The sequence below is a fragment of the Phascolarctos cinereus genome, unplaced genomic scaffold (genome assembly GCF_003287225.1).
Source record: "Phascolarctos cinereus isolate Bilbo 61053 unplaced genomic scaffold, phaCin_HiC Scaffold_4;HRSCAF=312, whole genome shotgun sequence".
NCBI lineage: Eukaryota > Metazoa > Chordata > Mammalia > Diprotodontia > Phascolarctidae > Phascolarctos > Phascolarctos cinereus.
This window is the reverse complement of record NW_027555847.1, coordinates 780,611-801,924: the sequence shown is the minus strand read 5'-3', so window position 1 is coordinate 801,924 and position 21,314 is coordinate 780,611. Positions and strand designations below refer to the sequence as shown.

The following is a 21,314-nucleotide window of genomic DNA, read 5'->3' as shown; positions in this document are numbered from 1 at the left end:
AGGGTCGCATCTGGGAATAATCTGCATGTGGAGGGGGAGCGCAGGAGGCGCCGCCCCGCCCTGCAGCCAGCGCCGCAGTGCCCTCTGCGCATGCGTAGGGTGTGGAGGCGGGCGGGGCGAGCAGAGGGCAGCGGCAGGAGGAAGCGGAAGCAGCTGCAGTGGCGGACTGTGTGTGGCGGCTGCGGAGGCTGCGGGAGCCGGGGCTGAGGGCTGAGGCGGCGGGGCCCGCAATGCGCGTGGCTGGCCGGGCCGGGCCCGGGGCCGGCGGCTGGGCCGGGGGCGGGCGGGCCGGGGCGGGGCGGGCGGCATGAGCAGGGCTGCGGGCGTCTTTGCCATCGTGCTCGGGTCCTGCTCGGCCCCGCTGACCGCCCCCCGCTGTCACCACCGCTGCCACCACCGCTGCCACCACCGTTGCCGCTGCCACCGCTGCCACCGCTGCCGTCGCCATGGCCTGGGTGCTGAAGATGGACGAGGCCGTGGAGGCGGGCCTGGTGCACGACTTCGACGCCAGCCTGTCGGGCATCGGGCAGGAGCTGGGCGCCGGAGCCTACAGCATGAGGTGGGCGGGTGCGGCCGCCCCGATGTGGCCGGGGAGCCTCGGGAGCGGCGACGGGTAGGCCGCCGCGCCGCGCTCCTCCGCCGCTGCCGCACTGGGTCTGTGGGCGCCCACTTTCCCCGGGGACCCCCGGGGCTCCTGGGGGGGCTGGGGTGGCTCTCCCCTGCCGGGCGGGCCGGCCGGGAGGGCTTCGGGGGTTCTGGCGGGGCTCGGGGAGGGTTCGGGGGGCTCGGGGGAGATCGCGCACGCCCGCGGCACGGCGGACCTCGCTGCGGGTCCGCCGGCCCGGTCCGATCAGGGTCCGATCGGGGTCTGCCGAACGCCGGGCTGTTGCGTCACGTTTGCCGCAGCCCGCTTGTTTGTCGGTGGCCAAGATGGCCGCCTGCGCCAGCCGAGCCCATCTCTGCAGAGCTCGTCTCTGCGGCGCCCGCGGCCCCTCCCCCACTGCGCAGGGCGGGGGCGGGGCGGGGCATCTGCGGGGGTCTGCGGCATTGCGGCGGGCTGCGGAGCCGCAGCCTTCCCGGGGGATCCCCCGCCCGGCCCCCGCGTGCCGCTCCCCGGGGTGGCGGGGCGCCCCTCCCCCGCTCCCCCCCCGGCTCCCCTGTGTCTGCTCTGCCGGACCCCCGCGAGGGCGCCCCCGGCCCCAGGATCTGCCCGAGCCGTCCTCCCTCCCTGGGGAGATCTCGGCCGCATCCCGGGGGTGGGGGGGTGGCGGTTGGATCAGTCTGGGGGCCGTCTATTCAATAGCCCAGCCCCTGCCTGGCCGACATGTTTAATGCAGCAGAATGCGGTCTTTTCTCCGCGCTCTCCCCCTCCCCTTCCTTTTGGTGCAGAATACATCACCTTCATCCGGGTCCCCAGTCATCCGCATTCCTCCCCCTCCCCCTCCCATGTTGGAGCTGTTTGACCTCATCTCTCCTCCGCATGCTCAGCGCCCCTCCCCCCTCTGCAGCAGGCTGTCATCACGTCAGCCTGGACTGCGGCAGTAGCTGTGGGGAAAGCGGCCCCCCCTTTCTCTGCAGTCAGTAGCTCCGTGATCAGACACAAAACCCTCGCTCCCCACCCCCTCCTCTTCAATGCAGTGACCTGCCATCTTGGCTGCAGGCATTTTCTCAGGCTGTCTGAGTGCCTGCAACGCCCTCCCTCCTGCTGCCCAGTGCTGTTTCCCTGACTCCCTTTAAATTCCATCTTCTGCAGAAAGCCTTCCCTAACCCCTTGCTCCTCCACTATTGTGTGTGTGTTCTGTGTTTGCTTCTTGTCTCCTCCTGCAGGTTGTGAACTCCCTGAGGGCAAGGGAGTGTGTGGCACGTAGTAAGTGTGACGTCACCGGGCCAGAGCCAGGTTTTAGTGGGTCTGACTGTGACCAATCCGACCCACACGGGTCGGACGGTCTGAGGGAACCTTTGGGCTGGATTCTCCGAGTTGGCCACCTCAGCTCTGCTTCGCTCCCAGAGTGCAGCTCCTTTTGTGATGCTGAGTGGTCCGGGGCCAGCGTCTCCCACGACACGCACTCAATCCCAGAGTTCTCAAGAGAGGCCTTGAGAGTGTCCTTGTATCGCTTCTGAGCACCATGTGAATGCTCGCCCTGTGGGAGTTCTCCATAAAGTAGTCTTTTAGACAAGGGTACATTTTGCATTCAGACAACATGGCCGGCCCATCACAGTGGCACACTCTGCAGTAGAGTTTCAGTGCTTGGCAGTTCAGCTAGAGAAAGGACCTCAGTGTCTGGCACCTTCTGCCAGGTGATTTTCAGAGTCTTCCTAAGACAGTTCACATGGAAGCGATTCCGTGTCCTGGCATGCTGGTGGACTGCCCAGGGTTCACAGGCAAACAACAAGGAGGTCAGCATACAGCCCTGTAGACCTTCAGTTTGGGAGGCAGTCTGATGCCTCTTTTCTCCCACACTTTCGTTTGGAGCCTTCCAAACACTGAGCTAGCTCTGGCAATGCATGCCTCAACCTCCCTGGAAAGGATGCTGCCAAGGCTTCTTTTTAAGCCAATAAGAAATCATTTTAATGATTACTGCTTTGTAGTGCAGTTTGAGATCTGATTCTGACAGATCCTTTCCTTCCTATTTTTTTCCATAAATTTTTGACCTTTGTTCCTCCATATGAATTTTGTTTAGATTGGTCTCTAGCTGTCTAAAATATTTTTTTGGGGAGTTTGGTATGGAGGTTGTTTGGGTTGTACAAGTGTCTAAAATGTGCAGGTTTAACATATTAAAGAACGCTCTGTTGACTTGCTCTATTACAGTCTAGAGCATTTACTGTTTCTCTAATTTAGGTCTATTTATGTACTTTTCATGGTTAAATTTATAGTCTCTTCATAGAATCTTTGAAGGTAATTGCAAGTTTTTTTATCTTTTGGACTGATTTTTTTAAACATTTAATTTTTTTCTCAATTACATATAAGCAAAAATTTTTTATGTTTTTGTTTTTAAATTTTGAGGTCCAAATTCCAAACAGCAAAACATTTTCATATTAGCCATGTGGCAAAAGAAAACACAAATCAAGAATAATAAAGATTAAGAAATATGCTTGATCTGCATTTAGGTTCCATTAGTACTTTCTCTGGAGGTGGAGAGCATTTTTCATCCTAAGTTTTGGAATGATTTTGAAGGGAATTTCTCTTCCTAGCTCTTCATGCTGGGTTTGGTTGATTATATGGAGGAATGCTGATGTACATTGATTTGTTTCATATCTTTCAAGTTGCTGAAGTATCCTTGTAATTAAAATAGTAGTTTTCAGTTGACTCTAGGGTTCTGTAAGGACATCTTAGGATGTACTTAGGATGGCTAGGGGGCGCCATAGTGCACAGAGCACCAGGCTTTCATCTTCCTGAATTCAAGGCCAGCCTCAGACACTTATTTCCTGGGCAGATCACTTACCTCTGTTTGCCTCAGTTTCTTTACCTGTAACATAAGCTGGAGAAGGAAAAGGCAGCATCTTTGCAAAGAAAACCCCAAACGGGGTCACAGAGACAGGCATGACTAAACATGATTGAATGGCAATGAGCGCATCAGCTTATCATTTAGAGAAAGTGAGCATTGTTTTCTCTTTGCCTGTGTTTATTCCCTCAGTTTCTTTTTCTTTTCCGTTTCTAGCTTTTCTAGCTCTATGTAACTAGTAGTGATGATAATGAATGGGAAGGAAGGAACACCCATTTATTAAGTCCTTACTATGTGCCAGGTGCTTTACAAATGTTACTCATTGGATCCTCGAAACAACCCCGGGAAGTAAGTACTGTTATCCTCCTTTCACAAATGGGGAAACTGAGGTAGGCAGATTAAATGACTTGCCTAGGGTCACATAGCTAGTTAAATGTCTGAGGCTGGGTATGAATTCAGTCTTCCTGACTTCAGGCCTAGTGCTGTATACACTGAACCACCTAACTTCTAACTTCCTCCTGCTACCTCACTGCCACTTTCATTATTTCCTTTAAGCTCTCAGTTTTGTTAGCATATGATTGAGCAAGAGAGGTTCTAAGGATTTTCTTGATTTCTCCTTCAATTGCTATAAGTTCTGCTTTTTCATTTTTCATATAAATTGTGACACAATTTAGTTTTTCTCTTTTTACAATCTGGTTAGTTGTTAGGTTCTTTTGAAAAACTTTTTCCTAATTTTATTAGTTCAATGATCTTTTTGCTTTCAATTTTAGTAATCTCTTTAATTTTCAGGGTTTCTATTTAATTATTTAATTGGGGATTTTTTATTTGCTCAGTTTTTTAAAGAGATGTAACTTCCCTTCAGAAGTACTTTAGGTGTATTACATAAGGTTTGGCATATGTCTCATTGCTGTCGTTTTTAGTTATTTACGTATCTTATTTTTGGCCTGCCAGCTTTGGTCTCTTAATTTCTTTTGGGCTCTTTCTTTAAAATGCTTTTATCATATTACAGTCAGTAAATGATGTGCTTAGTAGGTCTGGTTTTCTACTTTTTTTTTGGTCAGGTCTTTATAGTCTAATGCATGGTTAGTTTTTGTAAAGGTGTCACATACAGCTGTCTTTTCTCAATCAGCAAACTCCAGACGTCTGTTGTCCGTCACTTTTTGAAGTTCTGTTCAGGTCCTTAAATTCTTTCTTGTTGATCTCTTGGTTGGGTTTGTCTGGGTCTGAAAGGCATACATTGAGGTCTCCTGCTGTTACTAGTTAATGCTGCCTGTTTCTGCAGCCTGGCTGGCTTTTCCTTTTGGCAGTCACATGCTTTTTCTCAGGTGCCTCTGTAGTTACTAGTGCTTTTGCTTAGTCCCCACGCTCTCTTGCCCAGAGGAAGAAATTTAAAAAGAATAACTTGGGCTGAAGTGTGTCCCTTTATGCCAGCTCTCGGGTTGCAGAACCCATCCTCCACTTCCTCCTAGGAGCATTCGTGATTTGGTGTAGATCGGATGATTTTAACAATCGTTCTGATTCAAGGATATCTGGCCGGTTACCTACCTGGACCAAGACGTTATTGGAAGCCTCCAGAGGATGGCCCTGAAGGGCCTGGTAGCCACAGTCCCCACCCACCCAAGAGTTTTGGGCCCTTAGAAGGAAGGTCCTGCAGGGTGAGAGGACAGGGAGGCTGGTTCCTGTCAAATGGTGATGACTTTTCACATAAGGAAGGTGGCATTCAGCAGCAGTCAGCAAGAAAACATGGTTGGCCAGGCTTCTTTCTTCAGATGGAGGTTCTGGGAATACCCAGCTGATCAGTCGGAGGTAGAGGCCATAGGCAGGGAGGGAACTTTCAGTGTGAGTGGCTCAGAGGTGGAGCAAGGGTGCAGTGGAGGGGAGTCAGGAGAGAGACTTTGGAAGCCCAGCAGAAGGAGCATGTCCAACAAAAGGGGCTGGAGGCAGGGCATGACTCTTAGCGGGGTAGTGGGGAGAATCCTGGATTTGGAATGGAAGGACCTGGGTTTGAATCCTCTCGGGGCCACTTATTCGTGATAATAGCGAACATTTACATAGGGGGCACCTACATGGTTCAGTGGATAGAGCATCGGGCCTGAAGTCAGGAAGACTTCGGTTCAGATCCAGCATTTATTACCTGTGTAACCCTGGATGAGCCACCTAATGCTGTTTTGCCGTACTCCACTGAAGAGGGAAAAGGCAAACCGCTCCAATATCTTTGCGAAGAAAACCCCATGGACGCAGGGCTGTGAAGGGTCAGACATGCCTAAACAAAACCGACATTTATATAGCTCTTCCTATGCCAAGCACTGTGCTTAGCACTTGACTGTTACCATCTCATTTGATTTTCGTGATAGCCCGGGGTGGTAGGTGATTTTGAAATTGGCATTTTATAGATGAGGAAACTGAGGTAAACAAGAGTTAACCAACTTGTCCAGGGTCACATGGCTAGTAAGGATCTGAGGCTGGATTTGAACTCAGATCTTCCTGACTTCTGGCCCAGCATTCTGTGCATTGTGGTGTCCCCTGGCTGCCCCATTATTCCCTGAGGCAGAAAGTAGTACTGAGCTTTGCTTCCTTCCTCTTTAAAATGAGGCGTTTGGACATTAGTACTCCTTCCAGCCTTTAATCTGTGGTCCAGTGACCTTGGGCAGATGTGCGGCAGTTTGTAAGGTTTCAGTGCGCTTCGACTGCCACAGGTCCTTATAGGCTGGTCGCTTAAAGGGGGTAAATGTTCCAGGGAGACCTTGCCTCTTCTGCCTGCATTAAGACTTCAACCTGGATCCCTCCATCCCTGTCCAAGAGCTAGTCAATCATTCCTGCCTCTTCAGTCCTTCTCTCCTTCTCTGACAAAACTGATGCAATTGTCTTCTGAAAGCAGTGCTGAGGAACCCCCCACCCACCGTGGGTGGCTCCTGCATGGGTCCCTTCCTCATCTCTAAGGTCAGATCAGTAGTTGTGCATTTATTTCGTGTGCTGGTTGTGAGGAAGGTCCCTTGGTAATAACCACTTTTACTACTCAGTCTATCGTCACGTGTCATTTCTGAGCTCCCTGATTTCATAATTCCATTTGATGCTTAAGACCCAACTTAATGTCATTGATGAGTAAAATTTTTTTGTTTTCAGTGATGTGTTGGCCCTACCCATTTTCAAGGAGGAAGACGCTATCCTTCCATTGGACGGTGAACCCAAACAGCCGCCCTTTCAGTATATCCTGTGTGCAGCAACGTCCCCTGCGGTCAAGCTGCACGATGAAAGCCTCACTTACCTGAACCAAGGTGAGAGGTGGGGCAGCAAGGCCCGTGGGGAGGAGGCAGCATGGGGCAACGGGGCCTGTCGGGCCAAGCGTGCCTTGTCGAGAGGAGGGTGTTCACGCACACAGCTAGTGGCTCAATGAGAAAGAGCACCTTTTTTCTCTCACAGGATTGGTTGCTTGGTTCGGTTGGTACCAATGCTGATTCTTCAGAAATTAGCCTAAATGGGCCTTGAGAAAGGCTTCTCTTCCTTTTAGAAGAGTTTTTGTTAATGTCTCTTTTTTTTTTTTTACATCGCCATGATTTCCCTGTTAAGAATTCTTTAAAGACAAAAAAAAGTCTGCATAACTGATGAGTCCATCCTACCAGACTGAAGCCGCGCACGGCCCTTGTGAACCTTCCACCTTATCACATCTCCTTTGGAGCCAGGCTTGCTCTTTATCCTTTTGTGCTTTCTTGTTTTGGTGTGGTTACCGTGTCTGTTGTTTTCTTCGCTGTGTATCAGTTCATGGAGCTCCTCCAAGCTTCTCGGACTTGTTTGGTCACGCCCTGATTGGTGGGCCTCTCCCTTGCTTCCAGTGCTTGTCTACTTTTGCATAAAAAGTGCTGCTCTGAATATTTAGTTGTCTGAGGACTTTGTTCTTCCCTTCGGCCTCCTTGGGGTATGTATTAGACGGTAGAATCTCTGGATGTGAAGGTATGGATGTGTTGGTTTATTTGCATAATTTCAGACTGCTTTCCACGGGGGTCATACTGATCTGCATCTCCACCAACAATGCACAAGCGTGCCTGTCTCCTCCTCACCCTCCACCATTGACTCGTCCCAACTTTTGTCACCTAGGCTGGTTCGTGGGGTGTGAGGCGAAGCGTTTCTCTGGACTAGTGTGGGGTCATTGGTAGTTTACATTTGCATTCTCAGCTTCCTGTCCTTTGGCGCCTTCTGTCTTGGGGAAGAGCTCTCAGACAAAGCGTCAGTGTGCTTGGTCTTGTTTGGCCTGGTGAGTGGTCCCACTCTAGGCCTAAGTGTGTGCTCCTGGGAATTGGGTGGGATTAGGAGCTCTTTATCTGTTGAGAAGCCACAGAAAAACCGCCAAGAGGCTGATAACAGCGGAAGCCGTGAGGAGAAGAGAGCTGTGGTGGGGGGCAAGTTACCTAATGCAGGAAGAACCTTCTAGGAGATGGGCCTTGGATGGCCTCGAGGGGAGGGTCCTGAGCCGGCTGACTGTGTAGAATTTGGGCTTCTTCTGCAGACTCCTGCTTTTGCCTCTGCCTTGCCCACGTCAGAGGACTTCCTGCGCAGTTTGCTCTGAGTCAGAAGCGTCCCGGCCTGACCAGAAGCTTCTGTTGGAGATTTGTACCAGAGCCATAGGACGTCTCTGGGTCAACATGATTGGAAACCTGCGTTAGGTACCCGCTGGGCACTGTCCAGTCATTGCGCCAGCCATGTCAAGAGAGGAAGTACCACACAAAGCAGTCCGTTCTCGCAGATCTTCCTTTGGCATGGAGCGTAAGCCAGTGTCTTCAGAGAAGGGGAGGGGAGGGCCTTCCAGGGAAAGAGGGGAGTTCAGGGCTTGTGGGCAGGAGGTAGAGGGTGTGGTGGAGAGGGATGGGTCTGAAGATGAGAAGGGCAGGGCATTTACTTCTTGCAGGTTGAGGTACAGACCTTTTGTGATGGGTGGGTGTTGGGGCACTCTTAGGAGGTTATTCCAGGTGTCCACGTGAGTGGCCACACGGGTCTCTTAGGCCAGTGGCCACGTGGAGAAAGAGGAGGGCAGCAAGGGGTGAGAAAAGACCGGAGCTTGTAGTTTAGCCTTTTATTTATTTGTTTGTTTTTCAGGATTTTCAGCAATCACTTCCATAAGCTTTTGAGTTTTAAATTTTTCTCCCCCTCCCTCCCCACTTTCCTCCCCAAGACAATGCCCAGTCTGAGATATAGCCTGTCTTTTAATGTGTAGGAATTCCCTGTCGGCCTCTGACTTTGGGGCCTTGTTGGAAAAGACCTTTGATCTGAGATTGGAAAAGACTGTAGATCCTTACTCGGTTGAGGCCACTCATGATGAAATGCAGGTGTGGTTTGTGCGCCGTGAGAACGATTGCCTCACTTCTGGCGTCCGTCCTCTTGGATCATCCACGTGGGGACGTGTTCCCGCTGCGTGGTCCATCCCTGGGTGGCACGTGATGTGGAGGGCGCACCGGGCTCTTGCTCGAGGCTGCAAGGTCGTGCTGGTCCCTGGAGGTCTGGTCTGGGAAGACGTCCGGGTCACATCTGGGCCGGTCAGTGAGGGAGAGGCGAAGCCCAAGGCGCTCAGCCTTTCCATGAACTTCACATAGACTCCTAACTCCGGTGATTTCTTTGAGGTTCTGTGATCTCACCCTGCTGGTGAACACCTTGGGACTTGGGGGGCAGAGGCGTGCCCTCCAGCCCTGTCTTTGCCACTTGGTAGGAGCCCCCTGGGATGCTCGCCCTTGGTGAGGTCTGCCACCTGAGTCCAGATTTGGGCTTGCTTCATAAGCATTCACTTCTGGTGGAGGCTGTAGCCAGTCTGATGTTGATAACCAGGAAACAAAGGACTGGGCCGTTTTGTTCTGGGGGATTGATCTTCTTTGGAAAGGGTCAATGTGACTCCACGGCAGAGCGCTGATGTGCTTTCAGGCAGCTGAGAACAAGGATTGGGTGTGACAGTTGGGTGGCTCCCATGTGGCAGGAGGTTGGTCTTGGAAGGATTGCGATCTGCTGACGAGTGTCCTGAAGGTGGCCGCCAGGGTGTGGGGATGAGGCGCCGCTAGGCTTGTCCCACTCGGTCCCAAGAGCAGCAGAGAGAAGTTGTCTGTGTAGAGCCCATGACAAGGAAAAACTTTCTGACCAGAAGAACTGTCACAGAAAGGGGATGGCTAGTGGGTCTCGGCTCTCACTTGGGGGAGAGGAATATGGTGGCCTTTGAAGTCCTGTCCAGCACTGAGGTTCAGAAGGCTTGGTCTGGTCCACGAGAAGCACATTTGGGAGGGCAGCAGGATCCTGTGAAGACAGAGGGTGCCCAAGAAGCCTGTGGGGTAGGGGCAGGGGTGGGGGGTTTACTGATCACTCAGGTAGGTGGCTGCGTGGGCAGTAGGATTTCTGGAGGTTCCACCCCGCCCGCCCGCCCCCCCCCCAGTCAGCATCAGTGTGGGGCATCCAGGTGCCCTAGCTGTTGGTGGCTGTGTGGTTGGACTATTGTGGGCATTGGTCTCTGTTTCTGCCCATGAGCAAAGGGCCTTCTTACCTGGATCTCCACCTGTTTGTGGCCTGTGGGCAACGATGTGCACTCACCAGATCCCTGGTGAGCCAGATGGTTTGAACAAGGAGGAATGAGGAGAAGATTTGGAGTCCCCATCATTGAGGTTCATTTGATTTATCTTGAATATCTGTCCTTTCGGTAGCCAGAGTCTGTTTGGGGCAGACGGCCACACCTGGGAGTGGGGGTGGCAGTGTCCCGAGCCTCTGTGTGATGGGAGGCCCTGCCTTGGCCTCACAAGGGCAGCTTGGGCGTCTGGTGCTGCGTGGCAGGGTGTGGGGGCTGCAGGTGGAGGCCGAGGACCACGTCGCTTGGAGAGGGCCACGTCCTCTGCCCCAGGGTGGCCTTGTTTTGAGCTCTGGGGACACAGAAACCTTGGTTGGAAGTCGTGGGGGCTTAGCTGTTGGGGCAGGCCTAGCCTGCCTTTAACTTCCAGAAAATGCAAAACAACTTGCACTCAGAATTTTAAAAAGCAAGCGAAAGACACGACTTTAAATACGGCTTTTGGAAAAAATTCAGAGAGTTGTCGAGCTCGTCATGTAGTCGGTTGAGGCCGAGCGTCGCGGACATCATCAGGTAGCAACGGCAACGAAGTTGGTCATTGACTGTGCTAGACTCAGGAGTTGGGGGTGGAGGACACTGAGCCATCTTGGCCAGATTTGTCTGAGGAAGTTCTTAGGGGCAGCTAGGTGGCTCAGTGGGTAGAGCACCAGCCCTGAAGTCAGGAGGACCTGAGTTCAGATCTGGCCTCAGACACATAACACAACACTCAGTAGCTGGGTGACCCTGGGCAAGTCACTTAACCCCTTTGCCTACCCAAAAAAAAAGAAAAAAGAAAAAAAGAAAGTTCTTAGTGATCTGACTAATGGTCTTCTTCCAGGTGACATGACTTTGCTGAACTCAGGCTTACTCCTTTTTGTGGGTAGAGCTGGCCAGGCCTCTCTGACATGACAGTGCCTCCGAAGGCAGCAAGAAACAGGGTCTTCTGGGTGGGATGGATGCTTTGGTGACCGGGAGGGGCCACTGCCGCGAGGCGTGTGCAGGAGGGGTCCGGCGGCAGCTTTCAGAAGGCAGGGACAGCATGGTGGGCTTCAGAACCATCGCTGGCTTCTGGAGGCACTTTGTCTTTGGCCTTTTCTTTTGCCTAGGCTTTAGGACCAATTTTCCTTCCCTAATGGAGCAGCTGGTGCATTATAAAAACAAACTTGCATTGGCTAATGTGCAGAACGATTACGACCAGGGGCTGTGAGAAGCCGTTGTTCAGGAAATGTTTGCTTTTCCATGTGGAGTTTGTAACACCGCCAAACTCTGACATCTCTTTGAAACAGGTCAGTCCTATGAAATCCGGATGCTGGACAACCGGAAATTGGGAGATGTGCCTGAGATCAGTGGAAAGTTGGTGAAGGTGAGGGACATCCCGTGGGGTTCCTAATTGTCTGTTAACAACACCTCAGTAGAAGCTCGGTTCTGAGGTTTTCATGAAAAACCTCAAACCTTTGTACATCGGTACTTCATGGCAGTGGTCAGCACCTGCCCTCCACACATCTCTGGGCCGCTCGCCTCACCACCTGCATGCCCTCGGCCAGGACACACCATTCACTCGTTGGATCATTCACTCATTTGTTTGTTCATTCACTCATTCATTCATTCATTCATTCATTCATTCATTCATTCTCTAGTTGGCTAGCTTAACGTTCAGCCAGCTCACATACTTTTCCTGTGTTAGTCCTCTTTAGAACCAAACTGGTTGCATTTTTCCCGTGACTTAATCTAGTCTTGGGTCAGCGGGTCTTACCCCCCCATTTTCATAGTCTCAGGTAGTGGTCCCTGCCATTTTTTTATGAGATATCTAGTAAAGGGCATTTGTGGAGACTTCTCCCTCAAGTGAGTAGGGTGGAGAGCCAAGAGTGACTCTGAGCTGTAGCAGGAGACACCTGCCATCCAGGGTCAGGGCCCAGGGGCCCTGCTGTGGCAGGAACTGGATCGGGCCCAGTTGGTGTCCTTCCTTGGGCAGTGGGGGGGGGGTTGGGCCGACTTCTGGTTGGAATCTTGTTCTCTGCTGAGTGTGTCTGGCCTCTGTTTCCTCAGACACGTGTTCATGCCCCTGTTGGGTGCTCTTCTCTAGGCCCTTGGGTGACTCTTAGGACTGTGTGGTGACAGGGCCGTGTCTTTTGGGGAGCTTAGGGAGCACATGTCACCCTGGAATGGCTTTATCATGCAGCAGGTTAAGTAATGGAAAAGGAAGTTTTCTGCATCTGCTTCTATTCCCAGGGTCACCTCAGGGAAAGTCCTGCCCCTTCTCTGGGCCCAAGTTTTCTCATCTGTAAAGTGGGTCATTTGGACTCGATGGCCTCTAAGGGCCTTTTTAGCCTTAACTCTGGGATCATAGATTGTGTGATGCAGTTACTTGCTTCTGTGTGGGCCTGAAGAGACCCATTTATGGATGCGGATTTCTGCTACATCAGGATGGTTGGCTGAACGATGCCTTGGCCCCGGGAGTAAGGCCTCATCATCGAAAAAGAGAGGGTGTTATCTTTTGCCCTTCAGCCACCCCTGGCTACAGTGCTGCCTTTCTGTTGGGGCTGTGCTCGATATGAAATTACTCTTGTAGATTGATTGTTAAATACTTTGGGTAGAAACTTAAGGGAATGATTTTCTTAAGCAGTGGAGTCATCAGTAATATTTACATGCCCATCCTCTTAAGTCAAAGTCTGGGAGGGGGGCAGCTAGGTGGACACTTACTAGCTGTGTGCCCCTGGGCAAGTCACTTAACCCCAATTGCCTAAAAACAAAACAAAAACAAAGTCTAGGAAGGATTCCTAGAATCTTGGAAATGTCATTTGCATACTGCCCTGAGCACGGTGCCTGGCGCATAGCAGGTGTGACTGTTAACCATGATACCTAAAGCGAGGCTCTTGCAGTCCCAAAAAGGTTCTCTTCCCTTGGGGGAGCCATGTTTCTTGGTTTCTGTTTTTAGATTTTAGGTGTTTGTTAATAGTAAATTGGCAAAAAAATCAGAGTGCTTCTGGGAAGGAGGCTCTCTTAGGCCATTTCTTCCTCTCAGCCTGTCTGTTGAACACAAGTGTTTCTTCCCTTGTCCCCGTAGAGCATCATCAGAGTTGTGTTCCATGACAGACGCCTCCAGTATACAGAGCACCAGCAGCTAGAAGGCTGGAAGTGGAATCGCCCTGGGGACAGGCTGCTTGATCTCGGTGCGTGACACCCCCACCTCAGGTCCCACGGATTGAAGAAGCTAGTTCAAGGAAATTCACCCAAATTCATCTGCTAGTAGTCTGCTAACTGGAGCCGAGGTCTCTTCTGAACCATTGTTTTTGCCCCTGGCAGCATCTCCATGTTGATAAGTGATACAAAGAAAAAACTCACTCTAATGTTTAGAACTTTGGATAGGACAGAGAAGAGGTTGGCCATGAGGCTCTAGTGTCTAGAGTTTATGAGAAAACAGTACATTTAAATTCAAAAACCAGAAATATGTCATGTGAGTTTTTGTTTTTAAATTCCAGGTAGTAATTTCATGTAGCTTTCTTTTTTAAAAAACACACAGATATTCCACTGTCTGTTGGAGTCATTGACATAAGGACAAACCCAGGCCAGTTAAATGCGGTTGAATTTCTCTGGGACCCTGCAAAACGCACATCTGTATTTATTCAGGTTTGGATTTTTGCATACTGATTTAGTCATTTGAAATGTCATGATATATTTGTGGTATGTAATTGAATTTCCTTCTACTATTCCTCTTTTTTCCCCTTCACATGCATAAATTTGGTTCAGTTGGCTGGTAACATTATTGACTTCCTTTGTTTTTCCAAAGCTGTTCATTTAAAAATCTGGCTAACTTTTCCTATTAGGTGATACAAATCAAAGTTTCTGGGTTAGTTTGAGCTTTGTTATAGGCTAGGACAAAGGTTGCCATTTCTATAATGTTCAGTGGTAAGAAAAGTGCCTAGTACGGGAGGTCACCTGGAGCCTTAGAAGTCAGTACTGGGGCTCAATGTGAAGTGTGATAGATTCCCAAGACCTAGGCATGCTTTGGAGCCTTCTGCCAGAGAACCAGGAATGTGTGAGGGCAGGCAGAGCCTGGAGGGTGAGCGTAACCCTGGGCCTGACGGAGGAGGGGGAGAGGGGAGAATGTGGGAGAGCCCTGGGGGCCGGGAAGGACATGAGCCTCCAAGGGTTGCTAGCAATTGAAAGCAGCTTAGGCAGGAATGAAGCAGGTGATGGGGAGGTCCAGCTGGTGTGGCACGAGCCGGGGAGGGTCAGGGAGGATGTTGGGCCAGACAGATGGACGGGGCAAGGTCCAGACTGTGGATTCACTCAAGGGGTAGAGTAGAATTTGGCTGTGATCCATTCAGTGGAGGTGGGCATGCGACCCCTAGACTGATGTGGAAGAGCCCCGGAGGGCTGATGGGGTTAGGGTTATGGTGCTTGGCCGGGCTGGTGGGGAGGGTTATGGTGCTTGGCTGGGCTGATGGGGAGGGTTATGGCAGGGCTGATGGGGAGGGTTATGGTGCTTGGCTAGGCGCAGTGGAGGGAGGCTTAGGCCATGAAGGGCCTGACTCGGGGTGCCTGCTGTGTTTTGCAGGTCCACTGCATCAGCACGGAGTTCACCCCGCGGAAGCACGGTGGCGAGAAGGGGGTTGCTTTCAGAGTCCAAGTTGACACTTTTAAACAGAATGAAAATGGTGACTACACGGATCACCTGCACTCAGCCAGCTGCCAAATCAAAGTGTTTAAGGTAAGAGAGAGAAGCCAGGCTTCAGCGGGAGGCCCTGCTCTTCTCCTGGACGGGCTGTGATTCCCATTGAGCGGGTCCTGCTCTGCGCTGGGAGAGACTCAGCCTTGAGATGAGGCCTGGGGGTGGGGGTGGGCCGGGCGCGCAGGCGCAGGCGCGTGCGCATGCATGCATGCACGCACGCACACACACCCTTGCGCTAGCACACACACACACATACACGCGCGCACACCCCCTTGCGCTAGCGCACACACACACACACATACGCATACCCTTGCGCTAGCACACACACCCACCCACACACACGCCCCGCGCACGCGCGCTCCTGCAGACACACACACACACCCCCGCGCGCGTGCGCGCACACACACGCACCCCTCCGGGGAGCCTGGGAAGGGCACTTGGACCCTGGCATTGACACAGAGACTGCCGTTTTGTCACCCGCCGTTGAGTCAATGGTTTTTTTTTCTTGTAGCCTAAAGGAGCAGACAGAAAACAGAAAACAGACCGAGAAAAGATGGAGAAGAGGACTCCCCACGAAAAAGAAAAGTACCAGCCTTCCTATGACACTACCATCCTGAGCGAGGTAATGTGGCGCAGCTCCTTTCAGATGAAAAGCAGGCTAGCCGCCCGGCACCGGGCGTGCAGGCTGAGCGGCGTGGGAGGGAGCTGGGCAGTGCAGGGGTAAGCAGCCAGCCCTGGGGGGGGGGGCGCCCTCGACCACCCGCACCGGCCAGGCCCCCTCCCCCCGGGCGCATCGAGACCCTCGAGTGCCCGCCAGCGAGTCCTGGAACCGCGTTTGCCCTGAATAGGCATGCAATAGGGGAGTAGATCTTTCCTCATTGTCTAATGAAAAGCAATTGACCCCCCTCTTTGGTGTTTGTCCAGATGAGGCTTGAGCCTATAATGGAAGCTGCAGTTGAACATGAGCAGAAAAGGTCCAGCAAGCGGACTTTGCCCGCAGACTGCGGCGATTCTCTGGCAAAGCGAGGCAGTGTAAGGGATTTCGGCTTACTTCTCCTTGTGCAGGGCGCCCTGGGCAGTGTTAGATCTAGGACTGGCTTCCGTGGCCCAAATTCTAGCGGCCAGCCTTGGCTGAACTGAATCTGCTTCGTGCCTGTGCCTCAGGGGAAAGCTTCCTAAATCTAACACTTGAAGCCTGAGCCAACAGCGTCAGAGTGTGTCCCTAATGGGGGAGTGCGGGAGGGGGAGCCCCAGCCACACCCCACTCACCATCTTCTTCCCCGTTCAGAAATGAGCCCCATGATTCAGCCCCTTAATGTCCGTGCTGACCACGGCTTTCCTTTCTGCCTGCCGTTGACAAAGGTCTGTTGCTGTCACTGTATATTTCTGGTAGTGGCTGTATTGCATTCATGTTTAAAGGCGTGCTGGTAGCGAATGTCAAACGCCCCTGTTTTTGCCTCCTCTCCACCTGGGCATGTCGTGTGCTGGGCTTGGTGGAGCCCCTTGGAGCTCAGGCTCCCAGGCTCCTGCAGGGAGCCACGTGTCCTCCATCAGAGCTTCTCTCCTGGATTCTAGATGCTTTTCCAGAAGTGCTTCACACATCCTACCCCATTTTTGTGGAACAAGTAGTTACATGTAACTTGTCAAGCCTTCTGTGATTTCTTTGATGGGGCTGCTCCCTCCACCAGTGTAAGACACCACCCTGCTCCAGCTTGGTAAATAGTCTTCATGAATTATGAGGCCAAAAAACCCAATCACCACCTTTTAGCCAACCTGGTAGTTAACCTCAGAGCTTGGCTGAACTTTGGAAGGTCAGAAGAAGAGATGCCCTAAGAGGCAGGCTTTCTCTTGCTTCCCTGTGTGGCATGTGTCCGAAGCAGATTGATCTGACCAATGCAAGGGGTGGGCCTTTGGACATTGGTCTCATAAAACTCCTCTGACACCCCCTTCTCTTAGCAGGATGGGGGAGGGGGAGAGTAGACTGCGGCAAAAAGCGCTTGGGAGCTTTAGCGCAGAGAAGCAAAAGAAACGCAGGTCCTCTGTCTCTGCTCATCAGCACCAGACGCCTTGGTAAAAATTAAAAGGACCTAGAACTTGGTAGGGAGTGGAATTTTGTTACTGGTTACAGAGCCCATCTAAATCTGTTGCATCATGAATGTGCGTGCGTGCCTGTGTGTGTGTGTGTGTGTGTGTGTAATGCGTATTTTTTTTTTTTGCATGTTCTGTAAGGGTTTTTTGGTTCATCTGATCATGGGAAAAAGAGTACTTGATGACATTTAAGAGGCTTCTGGCTCTGGAGATTTCTGGGAATTTGTTGGGCTCTAGCCTCCTGGCATAGAGCTGCTTTGTGTGAAAATAAAGCTTGGCTGTTGCTCAAGGCACCTGCCAGCCCTAAAAAATGTGACATGTCCCTAGGGAAGTAGTGAGGGCTGGTGTCTCCCAGGAGAACATTCTCCCAGATGTGGAACCTCACCCAGAGGTCCTTATTTTTCCACCTTGCTCCATGGAAAGAGAGCACAGACCTGGACAGGGGCTCGAGACTGTAATATGTGCTGGTACCCCAAGGCCATGCTAGCTGCTTCTTTTTCAAAATGAGGGAGCTCTTGCCAGGGCTGCAGTGTCAGGACCTCCAAGAGTGTTCCCTTGCCTGTCGTATGCACAGCTCTGCAGTCCCTGGTCTAGGCAGGCGCAGAGCACTCGCCCTCCCCCCACACCAGCAGTGGCTGTTGTCAGCCACTCTCAGCCTAAAAGAGATTTGGTTGTGTGGTCATTAGGGGGCACCTTGCGCTTGGTATAACAGACTTGTTTTTAAACCCGCCTCAATATGTGGCGTTTTTTTTTTTTTTTTTAATCAAGACCTCTGTCCCTCAAAACAACCTTGCTTTTCCCCAAACTGATTACTCCCCCTGGTGTTACTGCCTGGCTTAGCCTTTGACCCCTTTGGTCAGTCTATTTGGTGATGCTGGACAGCACTCTTGTTGCTACCATCTTCTACCAGTTTAGGTATCTTAGGGAACAGATCTTAGTCATTAAAAAGATAAAGGGATTGTAACCTGAAGACAACCCTAATCACCTTTGGGATGGTAAAGTTAGTCTTCATGGATTAGAAAGCTGAGCTGCTGCTCCTGGCTGTGGAAGATGATGCCAGAGACTTGTTGGCCAGTGTGAACCTTGGCACACACATGCACCCTCTGTTTCTCCATCTAAAAGAAATTTCAAGACCATGGCAGCATTAATTTTGTCTTTTTAGCCTCGGCAAAAGAAGACGCTTATCCCCTGTAATTCCTAATCTAGGAATGATTAGACCAATAAAAAGAAGTTGGGAGTGGGTGATAAAGCCCTGAGAGGTTGTATGAAGTGGGGGGATGGGCCTGAAATGGGCAGAGCAACATCATGGAGCCTTAGGAAAGCTCCCAGCCATCTCAGGGACCCACACTTGAGGAAGGTGCCCTTGATAACAGCCTGTCCCTGCAGCCCATAGAGCAGTTTGGTTCAAGGAAAGGCCTGGCTTTTGATCCCAACTCTCCTGCCTCTCTGTAACTACCTCTCCACCCCTAGGCCTCAGTTTTTTCACTGGTAAAAAGAGACAGTTAGACCAGAACACCCACTTTAAAGCTAAGAGCCAACGTATGAACACTCATTAGCCTCCTTTCACGGGATCTCTCCATTGATTATTCCCTCAGGGATTGAAGTCTAGACCTTGTGTGCTTAAACCCAGTCAGCAAGCCTGAGCAGTGGGTTTACCCTGTGTGCCCTTTTAATCTGTCTGTAGTTGCACAGACCCTGGGCCTGGGATGCTACTGAAGAGAAAACAGAAAGGGTTCATCTTATTCAGGAGACCCCAGGCTTTTAAGATGCTCCTGTGGACAAGTGCTGTGACGTGGAGGCGGACACTGGCCCCTTCTCCATTTTGCCTGACCTGATGCCCTGCATAGAGTAGACACTCCAACTTGCTAAACTGAATTGTTCCTAGATTATGTTTATCAGCATTGACCTTATGTGAGAGATATTTCTTTAAATATGTGTGTGTGTGTGTGTGTGTGTGTGTGTGTGTGTGTGTGTGGTGGTGGTGGTGGTGGTAGTGGTGTATCTAGCATAGTTTTTCCAGGAATATCTTTTAGTTGGCACCTTCTTCTTTTTGGTGGGCCTCTTTGCCTACTTCCCAAGGCTGCTGGGAGCTCTTTTGAAAACCAAGTCAGCATCGGTCATGAATCTGGCCTCCTAAACATTTAAAGATTTGTGTGCTATTGCCCCAAAGTGGAAGTCTTCATGGAGCCTCTTTTATTTCTCCGGGGGCCACTAATTACCCAGTTGCAGAGTTGAGAGTCTCAATTCTGGGGTAAGTGCTAAGGATAATTCTTGTTAACTCTGTGATGGTGTTAATTTGGTTGAAGAGTAACTATTGGTTAGGTTATCACTGTGACAGACTTGAGCTCCCAATAGGACCCAGGCTCGTTGCTCATTGCAGTCTCTTACTGATCACCTGCAATTGAGGTTGTGGGCTAGGGTCCTCAAGCCTCTTGGGGATTCATTTTGTCAGCCTGGATCATAGCTAATTATTCTTTTCCAAAAGAATACTTTTTTGAGTTTTTTCCAGCAGCCAGAGAGAGGCTGTGAAGGGGCATTTGCTTTAATAGCAAGGACTCTTCTATACCTAGGGGAGAGCTGACTTTGTGAAGGCCCCTCCCTGGCACAGGACAGAGGATTTGGGGTGCTCACGTTTCGACTTCCATGTCTTTCTAGTCTCTCTGTGTTTCAGTGTCCCGAGTGTGCCTAGGGAATGTTCCCCAGTTTGGGCTGTGGACAGGCAGGGTTGTTGAGCCAGACACCACGGCCTGGGGAGATGCCTGCGTCGAAGGCCTAATCTCCATTGCTTTGCTTTGTGAAGTCCTGCCTGACTCGTGAGACATTTGCACTTCCTGGATTTTCCCATCCTTGTAGAGGAGTGTAGTTGGGTCATGACAGTCTGGTGCTTAGTTTCAGTAGAAATGGGAGGTGTTTTTTCTGTCCCTTGCCTGGGGCAGCATGAGGAGCCCATGGAACCCTCCCTACTGTACAGGAGGCCTTCCATTATTTGATTTCTACTTCAGGTCATTTTCTATGTCCTTGTTGCTTTAAAAGAGTGAGAAGCCTTTCCCAGTAGTTGGTCTGGTCTGTATTGGTTCAGTGCTGCCCTCAATGGGCATATAGCCCACTGACCATGTCACTCCTAGGCTATGATCTCCCACACTCCTCTGTTGGAACTTGGCCAGAATTGTCAAATGTGCCTGAAAATTCTCCCTCCTCTGGCCCATGATGTGAGCCATTGACTCCCTCAGAAGTGGGTGGGGACCCCTCCCTTTTTCCCTTGGGCTCCTTATGCCTGGCTTATGGCATATCATAAAGGAGTCTGGGAAATGTGAACCCAGGGTGGACAGAGCAGCCCTGCCCCGCCCCTCCTCCCCGCCCGTGGTGGAGGGGGCTGAATCTCCAGGGCCTCTCCAGGAATTCAGCTTTATAGCCGCTGTCCCAACACCTTCTGTCCAGGTTTCTTGGGGAAGCAGAGATTGAGACAGAAGCGATGGCTATAATAGTTACCCTTTCAGACTCTAATGACCTTTCATTGGTGTGGCCATGCCTACTCCTCATACCCGAGCTAGGAAAAGAACCTAGGTCAGTGTTGGGTGACATTCAGAAACCCAGTTTTCCTTGGTTGGACTCAAGTCAAGAATCTGTTTGTCAGTGAAGGACAAAAAGCTTAAGAAATGACATCCTTCTCTTTCACGAGCACCTTAGTGATTGATTTATGGGTCTTTTTTCTCCACAGTGCTCCCCGTGGCCCACTACCATCAGTGAGAGCCCTGCGCCCACTCCCACCTTCACCTCTGCTCAGCCGAGCACCTTCAGCATGCCCGAGAGGTACGTGGCTCCATTGAAAACAGCCTTGGGGAGAAAGGGGGAGGTCGCAGTTTGCTTTTCCAAATGTTGATGAAGGAAGACCTGTTGGTCAGGCGAAGACTGTCATCCTTGGTGAATTGTGAGTCTCCCCTCTGGAGCTATTCCCAAGGTCAGAGACCAAGCAGCTTGTCGTCTGGTGTGACCAAGGCAGCCGTGGTGATGTGCTGTTGTGGGCGAAGGTTGGGTCTCTCTACCTGCCTGTCTCTGTATTTCCCTCCCCTCTCTGTCTCTCTCTCCCCATCTCTCCATCTCACTCCTCCCCCTTTCCTCCTTTCACCCCCTGTGATTTGGGGTCGACTTTGAGCTAGGTGCTCTGCCACCCTCTTAACTCAGACCTTGGTCAGCACCGTGTGAAGAGTGAGGCAAAAGACTGGCTCCCAAGGAAGCAGATTCATGTGACTGTGACCCACAGTCCTGCCTGGCAGGTTGTTTGTAGATGGTGAAAGCTGGAATGAACCAGGCTGCCCCCAAGTCCCTGACCCTGACAGAATCTGGCAGGCCTACCAGTGAAAAGCCACTGCACAGCTACTTAGCTTTGGGGTGGATTCTAGGTCACAGCCTCCTGACACATGGGGAGATGAAAAAATTAGTCTAGCAGGAAGATTTGGATTTATCTTCATTTACTGCTCTTGGCCAACGTGCCCTGCGGGGAGCTCTCCTCCTGCTTTCTATGTGACCATTCCAGGCAGCCTCCTGT

At 51.3% G+C, this 21,314-nt stretch overlaps 1 protein-coding gene across 4 annotated transcripts in view; it reads left to right on the top strand.

The window, feature by feature from the left end:
- The first annotated feature begins 269 nt into the window (after positions 1-269).
- Positions 270-21,314, top strand: part of UBP1 (upstream binding protein 1) — a 32,571-nt gene continuing 11,526 nt past the window's right edge. Inside the window, exons 1-9 of one of the 4 annotated variants that reach the window (XM_020978524.2) lie at positions 270-613; positions 6,567-6,718; positions 11,295-11,371; positions 13,073-13,178; positions 13,529-13,635; positions 14,567-14,719; positions 15,192-15,302; positions 15,605-15,712; positions 20,487-20,578. In XM_020978524.2, the coding sequence (XP_020834183.1) occupies positions 447-613; positions 6,567-6,718; positions 11,295-11,371; positions 13,073-13,178; positions 13,529-13,635; positions 14,567-14,719; positions 15,192-15,302; positions 15,605-15,712; positions 20,487-20,578 (1,073 nt within the window). In that variant the 5' untranslated portion in view covers positions 270-446. The remainder of the gene's footprint in view (positions 614-6,566; positions 6,719-11,294; positions 11,372-13,072; positions 13,179-13,528; positions 13,636-14,566; positions 14,720-15,191; positions 15,303-15,604; positions 15,713-20,486; positions 20,579-21,314) is intronic. The other 3 variants (XM_020978525.2, XM_020978526.2, XM_020978528.2) reach the window with 3 other exon arrangements.